At 40.7% G+C, this 15,900-nt stretch overlaps 1 protein-coding gene across 1 annotated transcript in view; it reads left to right on the top strand.

The window, feature by feature from the left end:
- Positions 1 to 11,549, top strand: part of pof1b (POF1B actin binding protein) — a 38,510-nt gene extending 26,961 nt beyond the window's left edge. Inside the window, exons 9-13 of the mRNA XM_079650649.1 lie at positions 2,289 to 2,408; positions 2,929 to 3,066; positions 5,954 to 6,072; positions 6,512 to 6,626; positions 8,650 to 11,549. Coding sequence (XP_079506775.1) covers positions 2,289 to 2,408; positions 2,929 to 3,066; positions 5,954 to 6,072; positions 6,512 to 6,611 — 477 coding nt within the window. The 3' untranslated portion in view covers positions 6,612 to 6,626; positions 8,650 to 11,549. The remainder of the gene's footprint in view (positions 1 to 2,288; positions 2,409 to 2,928; positions 3,067 to 5,953; positions 6,073 to 6,511; positions 6,627 to 8,649) is intronic.
- The last annotated feature ends 4,351 nt before the right edge of the window (positions 11,550 to 15,900 follow it).

Here is a 15,900-nt window from a genome sequence, read left to right as displayed (position 1 = left end):
CTAATAATGCTAATGCGTGGATAATAAAATGGCGGCTTCACAAAACTTTTTGGGAGTTTGACGGGGCGTGGTTTGCAATCCGCCCAGCCAATCAGACATAGGAACCTTTTTCTCCCACGAAAGTACCTGCTCTCTAGCAGGGACGGAAAAGGGGGTGCAAAGGTTCTCATGAACTAAGTTCTAGTTCCGGATTTTTTTGTTGTGAACGCAACATTTGGGAACTATATCGGAACTAAAGTGGGAAAAGTACTGCGTTGTGAAAGCGGCTATTAACATTGTTTTTATCAGTAAAACCCTACTCATTGTACACTCAATTGCTCCAATCTATGTGTGAACATATCAGCTTTAAGTAAACCTGAAGTATAAGGAATTAAAAGCAGTATTCATTCCAGGTTAATGAGGATAAAACAAGGTGTGTGTTACTGATAGAGATAGAATAAAAGATAATATATAATATAAATGTAGCTAGCTGAGTTCATTGCTTTGAAACTAGAATAATAATGTTAAATTCACCGATGAGATTTAAAGCAACATCTTAAAGTGTGTTGGAGATTTGGAGGATGTTGAAAACCAACCTCGTCTCCACGTGTCGTTTGATAAGCTGGGTGAATTCGTGAAAAGGAAGGGATTAAGAAACACCAGAATACAAGTTAAACAATAATCTTGCTTTAATGATACAAGGTAACAATACAAATACAACGAAATCACGAAGCACTCTGCAGAGTACTCCGGGCTCAGGTTCTACCACCGTGTGAGACAGGTCTCAGGAACGGCCGGTGAAAAACAAGAGCGCGAACCAAAGGAAAACACAGGCTTTCATACTAAAACACAGGAGGAGGTGTGTGCCTGCTTTCCCCCAGAGGTCATCTTATTGGGAGAGACCAACACATGGCCTGTCGCACCCAATCAGTGCGACACAGCAGAAGAAACCCGGAAACAAAAAGTCTCATTCAGTTTGACGAAGACCAGACACCTTTTGGTGTCTGGTACGAACCTGCTCTCAACAACAAGTTTCCCTATCTTATTTCACATCTTGTAGCCAGCACACACACATCCCCTTTATGGCCCTTTGTCCCTGTGTCCATCTTCCCGCCTCAGGCTACCACACACCAGTTAAAAGTATGTTTTAAGATATAGTTGTTATAGTTGGCTAAATATACGTAATACATGTTAATTACTTTCATATCAATAACAACGAGGAACACATTACCTATGCTCTTAAGCAGTATTAGAGATGCTTTTCAAATAGTCAAACTTCACACAGGCCTCATATAGAGAACACACTCATTTGTCCTATAGCCCCTCCATTTGTTTGAGCTATTGTTCACATCTTTACTTCAAATAAAAGGTTTCACATTGTATATTTCCAGCTTCCTTTACACATACTGTTATTATTAATACAAAGTAACCAACCACACATATCTATTGAAAACAAGTCGATTCCCCTGATAATTGACATGCTGAAACTCCTCGGAATGTGTCCCCTCCCCCAACTCTCTCGTCCCTGTCATAAAAAACTGCTTCCATTTCATATAGAGTAATAAAAGATGTTTAAGCTAATTTCTCCACAATGTTTGTAGCCATTTAGTACCCACACATGAAAGAATAAGAACAGAGGTATAGTTGACCAGTAATCCTGTAGCACATATATTTTACTGCAATGAAAACACACACACATCTGCTACAAGATTGTGTAGCGCACACCCTTCTTTTACGAGGGAAACATTCCAGAGTTTCGGCACTATCTCCAAATAAGGGTGTCCCATGCTCCCATCTCTTCTCAAAACACAAGGACTTCACCTCAATATATTGGGGGAGGGAAAAGATACTTGGTCCCTTCAAATTTAACACACATGAATATATATAAGGTGACATTAAAATGAATATACCAGATTTAACTTTCCTGCCATACCACGTTACTTTAATCCTTCAAATAATTCAAATAATCCTTCAAGTGATTAACACTATAAAACTGTATTATGAACAGAAAGCCTCTATATTCATTTGTTTGGGATGTTTTTAAAATATATTACATTTGATATTGATTATTTCACTTTCATTTAATGTACAAAATAATGAATGTTAAACAGTAATTGTAGTAAGCTAAGCACCATTTCTGTCACAATATGTTTTTTTATTGTTTTGATAACATTTTGTATCCGTGCGTTTCGTTGTTTAATACAAAAATTATAACGTTACGGAGGAGATCAGAATAAATGAGGGGGACATAAAGTTAAAAACGTAGAAACAGGCAGTGATTTCTTGTGGTTCCTGTGTGTGTCCTGCAGCTGGCGGGGCAGGCGAGCAGCTCCACCCTGCACGTGAAGACGGAAGAGTTATCCCGTCAGTACAAAGACCAGCTGAGCGCCATGAGAGACGAGAAGGACCAGGAGATCCAGAGGCTGCGGGTGAGAAGACAACGACTAACAAGAGACTGGTTTAGATATCCCTGACTCGATATTATACTCTACATTCATAGTGACATCTTCAGTCATCCTGTAAATCTGTTTAATACTTGCATTTCTTTTCAACCACTGGCATTAGAACAGCTGTACTCATTAGCATATTAGCATGCTAACACACTGAAGAGGGCTAACGTGGTAAACAATATACCAGCTAACATCATCATCATGTGGAGGTTATTGCTTTAAAGACAGTCTGTGTGTGTGTGTGTGTGTGTGTGTGTGTGTGTGTGTGTGTGTGTGTGTGTGTGTGTGTGTGTGTGTGTGTGTGTGTGTGTGTGTGTGTGTGTGTGTGTGTGTGTGTGTGTGTGTGTGTGTGTGTGTGTGTGTGTGTGTGTGTGTGTGTGTGTGTGTGTGTGTGTGTGTACAAATATTTGGTATTTTGAACAGCTGTGAGGTCCAAGTAATACTCAGGTCAGCCCTCTGTACCTGATGTGTCCCTCGTATCTCTCCGTCCCCCCTGCAGAGCCAGGTGACGAGGATCCAGACGGAGATCACCACCACCAGCGAGAGGTCGTCCTCCGACAACAGTCTCCAGCTGAAGATCTCCGAGCTGCTGGCCATGCTGGAGCTGCGGCAGACCACCATCAGCAAACAGGAGGAGGTCCGCAACACAACACACACTCTAGACTTTATTTGAATATAGAGAGAATCAGGGTCTCCATAAGGTTGAATGATTGTATTTGTAACAAAAACAATGATATTAGGACATGTTCATATAACAACCCCCAGCAGTTCAAATCAGGTAAACCATATTAGAAAGAGTTCAGTCTTATTACAGTATGTTAAAACCAAAGGACCCGGGTTCAAATCCGGCCTGGGACCATTGTCATCCCGTTTGTCTCCCCCTATCATGAAGGCACTGGTTGCCCAAAAATATATTAAAACGTTTTTTTTGAAAAGCCCAATTTGACACAATTTGAGCCATATATCTATAGAGTGGTGCAGTGACGAGTCCTAAAACCCGGACGTGAGTTAGCATTTTACCACTTCCTGTTTCCTCGTCTCAGAGCCAATGGGAAGTTGTGGAGGCCGTTGTACGTCATGACGCCGAACACGTAAACACTCCTCTAAGTTAGTTTGCCCTGTTCTGCTTGAAAGCAAGTCCCTGCCTCCTGCAGACTGTTCAAACAAACGCTTCAACTCGTACCATTTAGAATCTGTGTGTTTGAATATGGATCTGAAGTTGGCGTGACGTTGAAGTCGTGCTGCTGGTCTCGGCTGTAGTTCCTTTATAGCATAACGTTAGTATTTTGCTTCTGGCGACTAGATTTATGATTAGAAAATTATAAAAGTAGGGTAGACATGTGGAGATTATCCGGCTGAACAAAACGTGCATTTTTGAAACAGGTTAGTTTTCCACAGATTATTTTCTAAAATCCTATGGAGAAATCCCAATGCTTTTTTCTCGAGGGAACCCATGCGCAGCTTACTTCCAGGTTTTAGGACGCGTCACTGCACCTCTCTATTGTGTATTTATATTGACAGAAGAATATTTCGAGCCCTTAAAAGTGACCTATCATGCAAAATGCACTTTTGTACGTCTTTTCTACATTAATATGTGTCCCCGGTGTTCCAGGGAACTCACCAAGTGTCAAAAATACAACCCTCTCTATTTTCCTCCATACCCAAATCTCTAAAAACGGGGCTGTAACGGATCTGATACATGTGGATTCTGATTTGCACCTCTATGATGTCACAAAGGTGCACTCCGCCTGTATGGTAAACTCTCCACCTATCAGGGGAATGAGAGGTTGCCGTGGCATGGCAACAGCATAGCAACAGCATGGCAACAGCATAGTAACATGACGCTTGTGCCTCGCCCCGTCCTTTGCAGGGGGGGGGGGGGGTCAGCTCCAGCTCATGCAAAGACAGAGCTGGAGTGAGGCAAAATGAGGCATGGCTAAAATGCATGATCTGTTTGGTATTTTGAAAAATAAAACTTAGAAATATACCTTATATAGGTATGGCCCTACAATATATTATTCAAATATAGCATGATAGGTCCCCTTTAAGCAAGCAAAGCCTTGAGAACCTTATCAGTGTATTTTCATCAAGTCACTTATTAAAATATTCAACTATTTTTGAATGCAGGCTACAAAGTTGTTTCCCTACAATTTCAGACAGAAGATAAAGTTAGCATTAATCTCCAAATAAAGTGTTGGTAAAACATCAGCGTGCTCGAAACTATGGCACGTACTGTAGGTCAAAGTTCTTCCAGAAGTTCACAGTGTAATTTAGCTAACAGTCAGTATTTGTATACTAAAAAGAATTGAAAAACAACGTGCACAGAAGTACTTCTCTATTGTGGTGCAATGTAAACCACACCAAACCAAAATAAATGATTAACAAATGACACTTTAAAATTAGTACTGAAGTAGCTGATCTTCCTAATCGTTGGTTTAAAACAACATCGTCGCACTAATTGATCAGATAGAAAACCACGGATCTACTGTTGGACAAAACTGCCAAAATAAACCTCAATATTTATTAAACTGATCTTATCTTCTTAGTTCTCATTTCACAATCACAGGTGCTACGCTCAGCAGGGATGGGTTCAGGCATGCAAACGAGTCGCTAATCAGCAATGAAGTGTATCGAGAAGGGAAACTAGGCCAGCTGTGTAATGTGATCTGTTTGCAAAGAAAAAAAGAAACACACACACACACACACACACACACCCACACACACACACACACACACACACACACACACACACACACACACACACACACACACACACACACACACACACACACACACACTGAGCCCGTACGTTTCTTTCTTTCTTTTTTATTATTTTAATCTTTCAGGTCCAACTGCATTTTTGTTTTTGTGCAGAGCTGAAAGTGATGTGTTCTTTCTTTTAACCTCAGGAATTGTTTTGGAGGGACATGCCTGATTTATAGTTTCCCTTGTAAATATAAAAGCAGCTGCAGCTTTGGTTCAAGCTCAAGGTTCAAGGTTTTTATTTGTCATACGAACATATCTACAGTGTAGTTATGACGATAAAAATCTTAAGCAAACAGTGCAACACAATAAAACAGATACACATACAAATATAGTGCAAGTAAATAGTAAATACAAAAATAAAAATAGTTTTAAAAAAAGTGTCTAAAGTCTAAATTCCAGTTATTGGAATACGATATATTAGATAAATCATTTCTAAGTAGCAGCCAGATGAGTGTTATGGATGTTTCAACAGTTCAGGTGTTTAACAGATGTTGTTTCAACAGTTCAGGTGTTTAACAGATGTTGTTTCAACAGTTCAGGTGTTTAATTTGAGCAAATAAAAGCCGCCATACAAGAATTTGAGGAAATCTGATTGGAACAAATACAATCCAATCTGGCTAAGAATCTGAGCAGACAATCGATCACTTTAACACTACATGCAGGGAGGATAAATCAAATCGTTTTTGTAAAATTCAAAACACAATGCCCAGTAGTCACATGTATTTGCTGCTGACCTTTTGACCTGTTGTGTCCTGCAGGAGATCAGGAGGATGAGGATGGAAATGACCAGCATGACCAGCAAATCCAGCAGCTCCAGCAACTCCAACAACTCCAGCAGCTCCAGGAACCTGGTCACCAAAACCACCACCACCCAGAGGTAACATCACAACAAATCATCTGAGAAAACACAACTATATGTGTGTGTGTATATACACTGCGCTACAGAGCTAAAATGGCGTTTTTAATAACAGTAGAGAAGTGGACTTTTCACCATCACTCGTTGTCCATTTAACTGCTGTAAACAAAATGGAAAAGTTAGTCGGTGGAAAACTATCTGCAAAAAACTGTCTGTTAACTGAACTGAACACTTTGACCTGTGTGTGTGTGTGTGTGTGTGTGTGTGTGTGTGTGTGTGTGTGTGTGTGTGTGTGTGTGTGTGTGTGTGTGTGTGTGTGTGTGTGTGTGTGTGTGTGTGTGTGTGTGTGTGTGTGTGTGTGTGTGTGTGTGTGTGTGTGTGTGTGTGTGTGTGTGTGTGTGTGTGTGTGTGTGTGTGTGTGTGTGTGTGTGTGTGTGTGTGTGTGTGTGTGTGTGTGTAGGTTTAGTAACAAGTACCCTATGCTGGGTCTGCTGGACGACCAGTACCAAAGCTCATCCGTCAAAACTAACAAGACCATCGTCCTTGATAGATCTACTTGAGATGTGATCGAACAGGTAAAAACAAGTTTGTAAACTTCTGAAAGACATGTACAAAAGATACACCGACAAGATATATTATAATACATGCTCAACATACTGCACTGTGGTTTAAAGTGGTTTACTGGGACTCATGGATGACTCTGTAGGGCTCCTCAGATCATAATAAAGTCATTTAATTCATTCATCCAAAAAATAAAGCCTTAATTGGTATTAAAAAATCTATCAAAATTCTAGAAACTGCTTGTAAAAGTGTTTACAACTTGAGTAGAATCAATGCAGCGCAAACACAAACGCATCGTTAGATACACAACAAGGCCAAAGTTACAATAAATGTTCCCCTTAATTTGAGGATTTTTGCTTCTGTCTCGAAAATTGGTCTTGGAGTGGCATTAAAAAGTCTTAAATGTACTTTCCTTAAAGGGGACCTATCATGCAAAATGCACTTTTGTACGTCTTTTATCCATGAATATGTGTCCCCGGTGTTCCAGGGAACTCACCAAGTGTCAGAAAACACAACCCTCTATTGTCCTCCATACCCAAATCTCTTAAAAAGGGGCTGCAACGGATCTGATACAGACTGATCCAGATTTGAACACTTCTATGATGTCACAGAAGTGGCGCTACGGCTATTGGGCCAACTCCACCAATCAGGAGGAGACAGCCACAGACATTGCCGTTGGAAAGCGCTGGAGAGGCTGTAGTACATATGCCAGGCCTGTAGATGGTGCTGTTCTCTCAGAATCAGCCCGTGCAAAGACAGTGTTCAATTGAGCGAAATGAGGAATGGCTAAAATGCATGATCTGTTTGGTATTTTGAAAAATAAAAAGTATAAATATGCCTTATATAGGTATGGTCCTACACTATATCATTCAAATATAGCATGATAGGTCCACTTTAAGCTGGAAAACCCTGCTTTGCTGACGGGAGTTTTCCCTGTATAAAGTGTTTGTTGTACTGACATTGAGCTTTGCTGCTTTGTTAGAGAAGTGATGATTATGATGCTGGCCGACTCATTATGAGAAACAAGCCGCATTGAGGCACCGTGCTAAATTCACCGAGTCGCACCACATTCAACACGGAGGTAATAAAAACGAGCCCAGGTCAAAGTGAAGGTGAGGGCTTCCTAATGCAGTCCTTCACACGGGGGCTTGAGTTGAAATGAGGTTTGTTTACATGATACTTGGTCCACATTCACACCAAGGAGGGGCCACATGAACACACACACACACACACACACACACACACACACACACACACACACACACACACACACACACACACACTCCTGCATATCTTGACGTCACAATGTAAATTATCCCAGCTGAAGTAAACTAATTAAATCAAACTAAATGGTTTCAGAGTTTACTATAGTTTGAAACATACATGGGTTTAATCTCTTTGGATATAAAGCTGGGAAGGACACTTTGAATTTACAATTATGGACACACCACTATATATACTGTCTCTGCGCAATGGTTTGACTTTGACTTCAACATTAAACTACTGGATAAATGTTAGGCTTTTCAAAACAGCTTGCCTTCTGGCTGAGTATCCAGTCATAGTGATATCAGTACTTCCTATGTTTTGAAATCTCTCAGCTGTTATAGGGTTATGAGAGCTGTTCAGTGTGAAGTTAAGGGAGAACTACTATTTGCTTGACATCTGATTTATAATGATGATCTAGTTCCCCCTTGTGGTAAAATAATGCCACTGCAGGTTTTAGGTGAAAGCTTGCAATCAAGCCCTTTGAATCCTTTGTGCAGTGCTTTCACAAAACATTAAAACAATGAGAAAAACTATATTGATAAAAACTGAAGAACAACATTAAATCACTACCGCGTTTAAAACCAGGGAAGCCGAATATTTATGCAAAACTCATATCTAAAGTCTGAGACAATATCCATCCCATGTCAAAAAGAACAAACAATAGAAACTCTCTAACATTCAGAGAGCTTCATTCATTCCTTTTTAAAGCTGACACAACATTTCACAACATTTGAACTGTGTTTTTATTGAAGTCACTCTTCTCTCCAACAGGAATGATTGAGCAACAACAAGATCCAGACGACCCCCCCCCTCCTCTTCCTCCTCCTCCTCATCCTCAGGGCTCATAGGCTTCGTGGTGGCTGATGTATCAAAGACCTAAATGACCAAGAAAAGCAACTAAATAAAATATATTTGTCCAAAACACCAATTCTACGTAAATGTATTGAGGCCATTCTTGTTAAAAAAATGTTTTTATTACAAAACCAAGAAGGAGGGTTATATTCAGAGACTAACTAGAGATTTAAAAGTTGTAAATTCAGACATGCTTTGAGATCAGAGAGGCGTATCAGAAGAATAACTAAGACCATTCCAAGACAAACACTAAAAGCAAAGAAACCCAAACTTGTCTTTCCAAGAATTTCCAAGAAAGAAACTTGCTCTACTTTGCAAGGTCGGCTCAAACATGTCACAATAAATCAAATCAATACAGGCCATTTTTGTACGTGCTGAAACACAACTATGGAGACGTTTTGGTTAAAGGACAGACAGGTCTAAAGCATTTTCCCTTCTATCAGTTCCCTTTCACCATTTGTTGATCTCTAACTGAGGGCTCTGGTCTTCAATCAGTCATCTCCTCACTGAAGGGAAAACAAGGTGTCCAGCTTGCTGTTGTCACCAACACACTTTTATTTAAAGACGAAAGCACAGCATCCTCCTCAAAGCCACCACAGCCACTCTAGCCTGGGGATAAGGAGGTGGAACCATGATTGCTACTCTGCATGTACATATTAATATTTTTTTATATATATTGTAAGACACTCATTGAATCTTTTGAGGAACTTTTGAAAAAATCGGGTAGTTTGCTTCGTGGTTAATGGTAGTTTTTATGTATGCAATGTGTAATTTTGTGTTGTCATTTTGACTCTGAGGTGCATGGGGATGTGTTCACACAGAGCTTGATGTGTGAAGTGTGTTGGTGGAACTGTAGCATGATTTAACCCTCCTGTTGTCTTCGGGTCAAATCTGACCGATTTACTACTTTCATCAATCATAACTTTTTTGTTTTATATTTGATTGCATTAAGGCTTTCTGATATCCTTCACAGTAGATATTTGAACATATAAAATGGCTGATCACCACTTTCATTGAATTTTGGATGATTTAGTCAACTTTGTAACACCCACGGTGTTCCCGGTCAAAAATGACCGCCATAAATAAAATAAATTAGTAACCATCCGGATCACACACACACACACACACGCACACACACATACACACACACACACGCACGCACGCACACACACACACACACACACACACACACACACACACACACACACACACACACACACACACACACACACACACACACACACACACACACTCTAGATGTGTGTGTCCCCATTATGTGCCCAATCCCCCCATCACACCTGGCACACGCACAGAACAATTTCACACATTTCCCGCTCTTATGTGCCCCTCCCCCCACATGGATCACACCTGGCACACACACTACATGTTCAGTGTCTGTTCTTTGTATATTTACTGCAGTTGTTCATGTATACCAGTAGTCTGATACAATATGTACAGTTTGAAAGGGTGTTAAATGAAATGTGGTGATGATTAATGTTTTTTTGTTAATGTAATAGCAGTTAAAACAGGACCGGTCAAATTTGAACGCAAACACCAAAGTAAGGGGGGGGGGGGGACGAAGACGAAGACAATAGGAGGGTTAATGGGGGTTTATGATGGTGGAAGAACATTTTAAAAGCACAATATTATGTTAACTGTTTTTGTTCCTGTCAGAGTTTTCCTGCTTTGTCTCCGTTCAGGCTTTTGCATAAAGGAATCACGTTGACGGCTTTGTGTCCACTGGGAGCTCAATGGTAGAGAGTTTACAGACACTGAGGCTTTTATTTATGTTGCTCGTAACGTAGAGACCACTGCGCTGACTTCCTGCTGCCAATCAAATGATTCTCTGTGTGCTGTGTCTCCCAAACCAGCCTCATCACATAACAAAGTTATCTGTACAGGACAGGATAACAAGATGTTACTTTTTAAGAACAACTGTTTTCTGAAGCAGAATCTTCACCCGTCTCAATCAATAACTTCCTTATGTGTGTTAGTCTGTTCCCAACTAAAGACATCTTTGTCGAAAATTAAATTAAAGTTGATTTGTAAATCTGAGTTTCTCAAAAATCTTATATTTACCACAGAGGTGTCCAAAAAGTTTATTGAAAATAAGCTTCAAACATCTTTAAAAATGTCTTATTGACTACAGAAATCTCTGAACTCAAAAAAACGAATTTCAAATGAACTCAAACTGTTTCATCCTGTATCGTATGTTTCATAAAGTCTGCAGAGAACTTTTTTGTGCATTTAAAAAGACAGATTGTTTTGGTAGTGCTCATGGTATTGGTATTTCTTGAAAAGCTGCAGTGTACCGAGATGCTTTTTGTTGGATCATGCATAAAGGCTGATGCGTGTTCACACTGCAGGAATAGGGTCCGGATGAGCTTCTTAATTTAACATGGAATGGTGTCAGATTGTGAAGCGGCTGTAACTCGTCCTTAGCATATTCTATTTTATCTTATTTCACTTTTTTTAATAGAGACGAGCTGCCAGTGGACACAGAGACGGATTTCTATGAAAAGCCTGTACATTTAATTGACTGGACCTAAAGTGCCTTACTGCGTTAGCGACGTAAGGTAATGTTAGCCCAGCATTTCAGTTTGTTGACGATCTGTAACTTTCTCTGAGGAGACTAAATCTTTGCTGACAGTCAAATATATGCTGAGCTCAATTAACTTTTCTAGCTAATGTAGCAAATAGAGTGTTGTTAATATATTTTCTTATGCAAACAGCTGTCTTTATTTCCAGTTCAAACGGACTTTGGGCTCCAATGAGATATGTTTCAGCTGTGATTAAAATCAGTAATGTTTCTATGCAAACGTGTGTGTTTTATTGAACTCACCAGATCAATACTGTCATATCAGGGGTCATTTCATCCTAATTATATATATATATATATATATATATATATATATATATATATATATATATATATATATATATATAAATACTTCTACATAGCCTACCCACATTTTTGATGGTAACATAATTGTCTCTAAAAGTCTATCCTTGAATACATTTGGTGAAAAGCAGAGACTCACAGCTGCATCACATACAGAGAGTTGTGAAAGTACGTTTTCTCTATTTAAAGGTAGGGTATGTAATTTATTTCAGAAACACTTGTTTTTATATTCCATGGAATGCTCTTAACATCCCGATAGCAATGAATATATTAAATGCTTTGACAATAAATACATTAAAAAAAAAATCATCTCTGGAAGCCGTAGCGCTGTAAAAAGCACAACCAATCATCTGCCTCCGCCCGGCTAAAATAACTGGATGTCAGCCTTCCCTCTGTGCACAAACTTATCTCGTGCCCTCATTGGTCATGTGTGCGTTCGTGTGTGTTGGAGGAGGGGCTCTGTGAGGAAGTCTGAAGGAAGAGGCAGATTTTTTCCGGTTGTGTATTTTCAAATTCTAGCGCACTCGAGCTGGTTTCTCCAAAATCACATTTGACCTTTTACGTAATTCACAAGGTCATTTGCATGATCATATTATTAATAACGAATATATATCGAACTAATAAAATATGATTATGGATTGAGATATACACGATCAGCAGTCCACATCACTAAAGCACCTGTGACGCACTAACTGTAGAAATTGCATGAAAAGCTTGTTTTTGGCAGTTTCTGTTAGACAAAAACAAGGACCGAAGAGGAGGTATTTTGGAGTAGATTGGCCTGGTGGACACCAGATGTTGCTGCCGGTAAGTGTGCATATTTTCTGCCTTCTGTCCTCATCGAAGAAGAAAAAAGGCGTTATTTGGACCCAGACCCCTATGCATGCTGGTCCAGTTTGCGCCTGTGTGTATGGGCGTGCATTTCAGGCCTGTGTGTGATATAATGTAAATAACACCAGAGTGAAAATTGAATTTCCCCTTGTGGATAAATACTTCTTGATCGTACCTGGACCTGGATAATGCTGCACCTCTCAGAATCTCCAGCAGAGGACGCTCCCCCCCCCCCCCCCCCCCCTTTAGCTCCTCTGGCTCGGGGTCAGTGAGGGATCTGATGGAGCAGAGACTCAGAATGAGGTCATCTCTGTAGGGCTCGGCTCAGTTGGCTGATCGTCAACCATTTTGACTTCAGTCACTGTTCCCTCATCTCACACACACACACACACCATGTATACATCACTTCAGGGGACATTACATTGACTTACATGCATTTCCTGGAGACTTATCCTAACCCTTAACCTAACCCTAACCAAGTCTTCACCCTCAAATTAATGATACCCCTTATGGGGACCTCTAATTTGTCCCCATAAAGGAGGCGAGTCCCCACACGTGACTGTGTAAACAGATTTAGGTCCCCACAAGTAATGCTAGTGGGGACCTACACACACACGCACACGCACACGCACACGCACACACACACACACACACACACACACACACTCACACACTCACACACTCATCACAGAGCCCGACACACACATCCAGGAGGAATCACAGGACATGCAGAGACCTTTTATTATCCAGTAAACTGAAGAATATTTTCTTGGTTCATGGTTCGATCTGCAAGATGTCTGAAGATAGTGGAACATGTCCATCCCAGAGTCCAAGGTGATGTCTTGTTTCGTCAGTTAAAAAGATATTCACGTATGAATATAAGGAGAACAGCACGAAATGTTCAACATGAAAAATGACTTTAACAATAGTTAGGGATAATTCTTCTGTTGATATACAATGTCACTATCTCTTGATCAGACTTATCAATGGGTCACCGATACTTGTTCCTACTTTGCTGCCAATGGACAGGTATCCTAATTTGCAAATCATTTTTAATGGCCCTTGAAATACAATTTTAGACCAATTGTATGCAGCATCACCATCCTCATTTATGTGGCATGAATGCAATAGGTACATTATTGGAAGGCATCATGAAACTCTAACATCTGATTCTTTACATGTTACAGACTTTTAGTATTGATTAGATTAAAGGATATCATGTGTTTTATGACTTTTTACAGGAACCCCCTTCGTAAATATGTCTTTTTTGTGCATTCTGTTAAAACAGCTGGAGAGAAACATCTTCAACTTTGTCTCCAACTTTTCCCTTTCACACACAAACCAATTCCTTCCCCTATGTGATCCCATTAACGCATTTTGACATAAACACAATCGCTCACACACAGCCGCATGCTCTCTCCTCTCTCTACTGCACTTCTTTCTGTCACATTTAAGCGAATGTAGCAAGTCTGACGTATCCTCTCCCTCTCTCTATCTGCAAACCCAATATCCTCTGAGGCCCGGGGGTTTTAGAGAGTAAAGGCAGTGCAGAGGCAGGAAGAGAGAGACTGCATTATCCACATCAAAGGGCCAGAGTTAACAGCCATAATCAATGCTGCCCCATTACCCTCCCCCGTCTGCCTCTCCCTCTCACCCTCTCTCTCTATAATCAGATCAATACGCTTTATTGGCATGAATGGAAGTATTATATTAATATTGGCATGAAAAACAACAAGAAAAGGGGTCTGGTTGATGATTTGAAATGTTGAGAGGATACTGATTTTCAGACTTTTTGAAAGTTGAATGGGATACATAATGTGGGACCGAAAAAAAACAGCTGATCCCTGAAAATAAACACAATTATGCCTAAAAAGTATAAAATGACGTGAGTGCAAAAACAGATTGAAGTGTCGTATCCATTATACATAGATCTGCGTTTTGACTAAGACTAGAGACACAGGAAGTCATCATTTTATAGCAATGCAGCAGAAACACACATCCTCTCAATGGACCAAACTCAATAGGTTGCCACTGCCGGAAAGGTAAATCAATAACAAAGAATGTAAAAAATGTACTCTGAAAGAACGCTCAACATATTTATGGAGAATATGTGAATTAAACCTATAATGCAAATTAAAATCTAATTTTCTCTGCCTTTCGCCCTTATTGACCCCCTTCGCCCCACACAGGCAGGCCCATCGACCCCTCAGCCAGAAACCAGGCCCCAGGAAGCCCCCTGCCTGGCTGTGGGGTCGGTCGGGGTGTGTGTGTGTGTGTGTGTGTGTGTGTGTGTGTGTGTGTGTGTGTGTGTGTGTGTGTGTGTGTGTGTGTGTGTGTGTGTGTGTGTGTGTGTGTGTGTGTGTGTGTGTGTGTGTGTGTGTGTGTGTGTGTGTGTGTGTGTGTGTGTGTGTGTGTGTGTGTGTGTGTGTGTGTGTGTGTGGGTGGGTGTGTGTGTGTGTGTGTGTGTGTGTGTGGCCTAGCATTACTATACTTGTGGGGACCTAAATCTGTTTACACAGTCACGTGTGGGGACTCGCCTCCTTTATGGGGACAAAATGGAGGTCCCCATGAGGGGAATCATTAATTTTAGGGTGAAGACTTGGTTAGGGTTAGGGTAAGTCCCCAGGAAATGCATGTAAGTCAATGTAATGTCCCCTGAAGTGTGTGTGTGTGTGTGTGTGTGTGTGTGTGTGTGTGTGTGTGTGTGTGTGTGTGTGTGTGTGTGTGTGTGTGTGTGTGTGTGTGTGTGTGTGTGTGTGTGTGTGTGTGTGTGTGTGTGTGTGTGTGTGTGTGTGTGTGTGTGTGTGTGTGTGTGTGTGTGTGTGTGTGTGTGTGTGTGTGTGTGTGTGTGTGTGTGTGTGTGTGTGTGTGTGTGTGTGGGGCACAAACTGATGGAAAGACAATATAAACTCCAACTTCAAGTATTTAACTAACTTAAAGTATCCTGATTACGTAATTCCCCTTGATGTAATCCGTGACTCCGCAGCGTGATATAACGGTGGGATAACCCTTGTGGGTTTGCACAGACGACTCCAGGTTGCATCAGTCTGGATGTTTTCAGTTTTCCACCTGTCACCACTTTCTCTCTTCCTCCATCTCCCCGTCTCTCCACCCTGCCAGGAAAGCGTTGACAGCTCTCATATTTCCTCCATTTGATGTAATTAAGATCCTCTATACACATTTGAAGCTCTCCATTCAGGTTTCACAGAGCGATGAAAGGCCATACTGTATAGTGTTGTCTCTCTCTCTGGTGAGGTACCTTCCCAAGCCTACATGAAGACACAGCATGTGTCTTCATGTAGGCTTTTCAGGCTTTTCAGGTTCATAGTGTCTCTACTGTGACATGTCTCCATGCTTTAATGTTCAAAAAGCTCTTTATTTGTCTCATACCGGAGAAATAATGAGTCATGCCTTGCTCCATATTTAAATGAGCGTTA

Source organism: Notothenia rossii, assembly GCF_949606895.1.
Source record: "Notothenia rossii genome assembly, chromosome: 9".
Taxonomy (NCBI): domain Eukaryota; kingdom Metazoa; phylum Chordata; class Actinopteri; order Perciformes; family Nototheniidae; genus Notothenia; species Notothenia rossii.
Note: the sequence above shows the minus strand (reverse complement) of the source record. Positions and strands in the feature narration are given on the sequence as shown.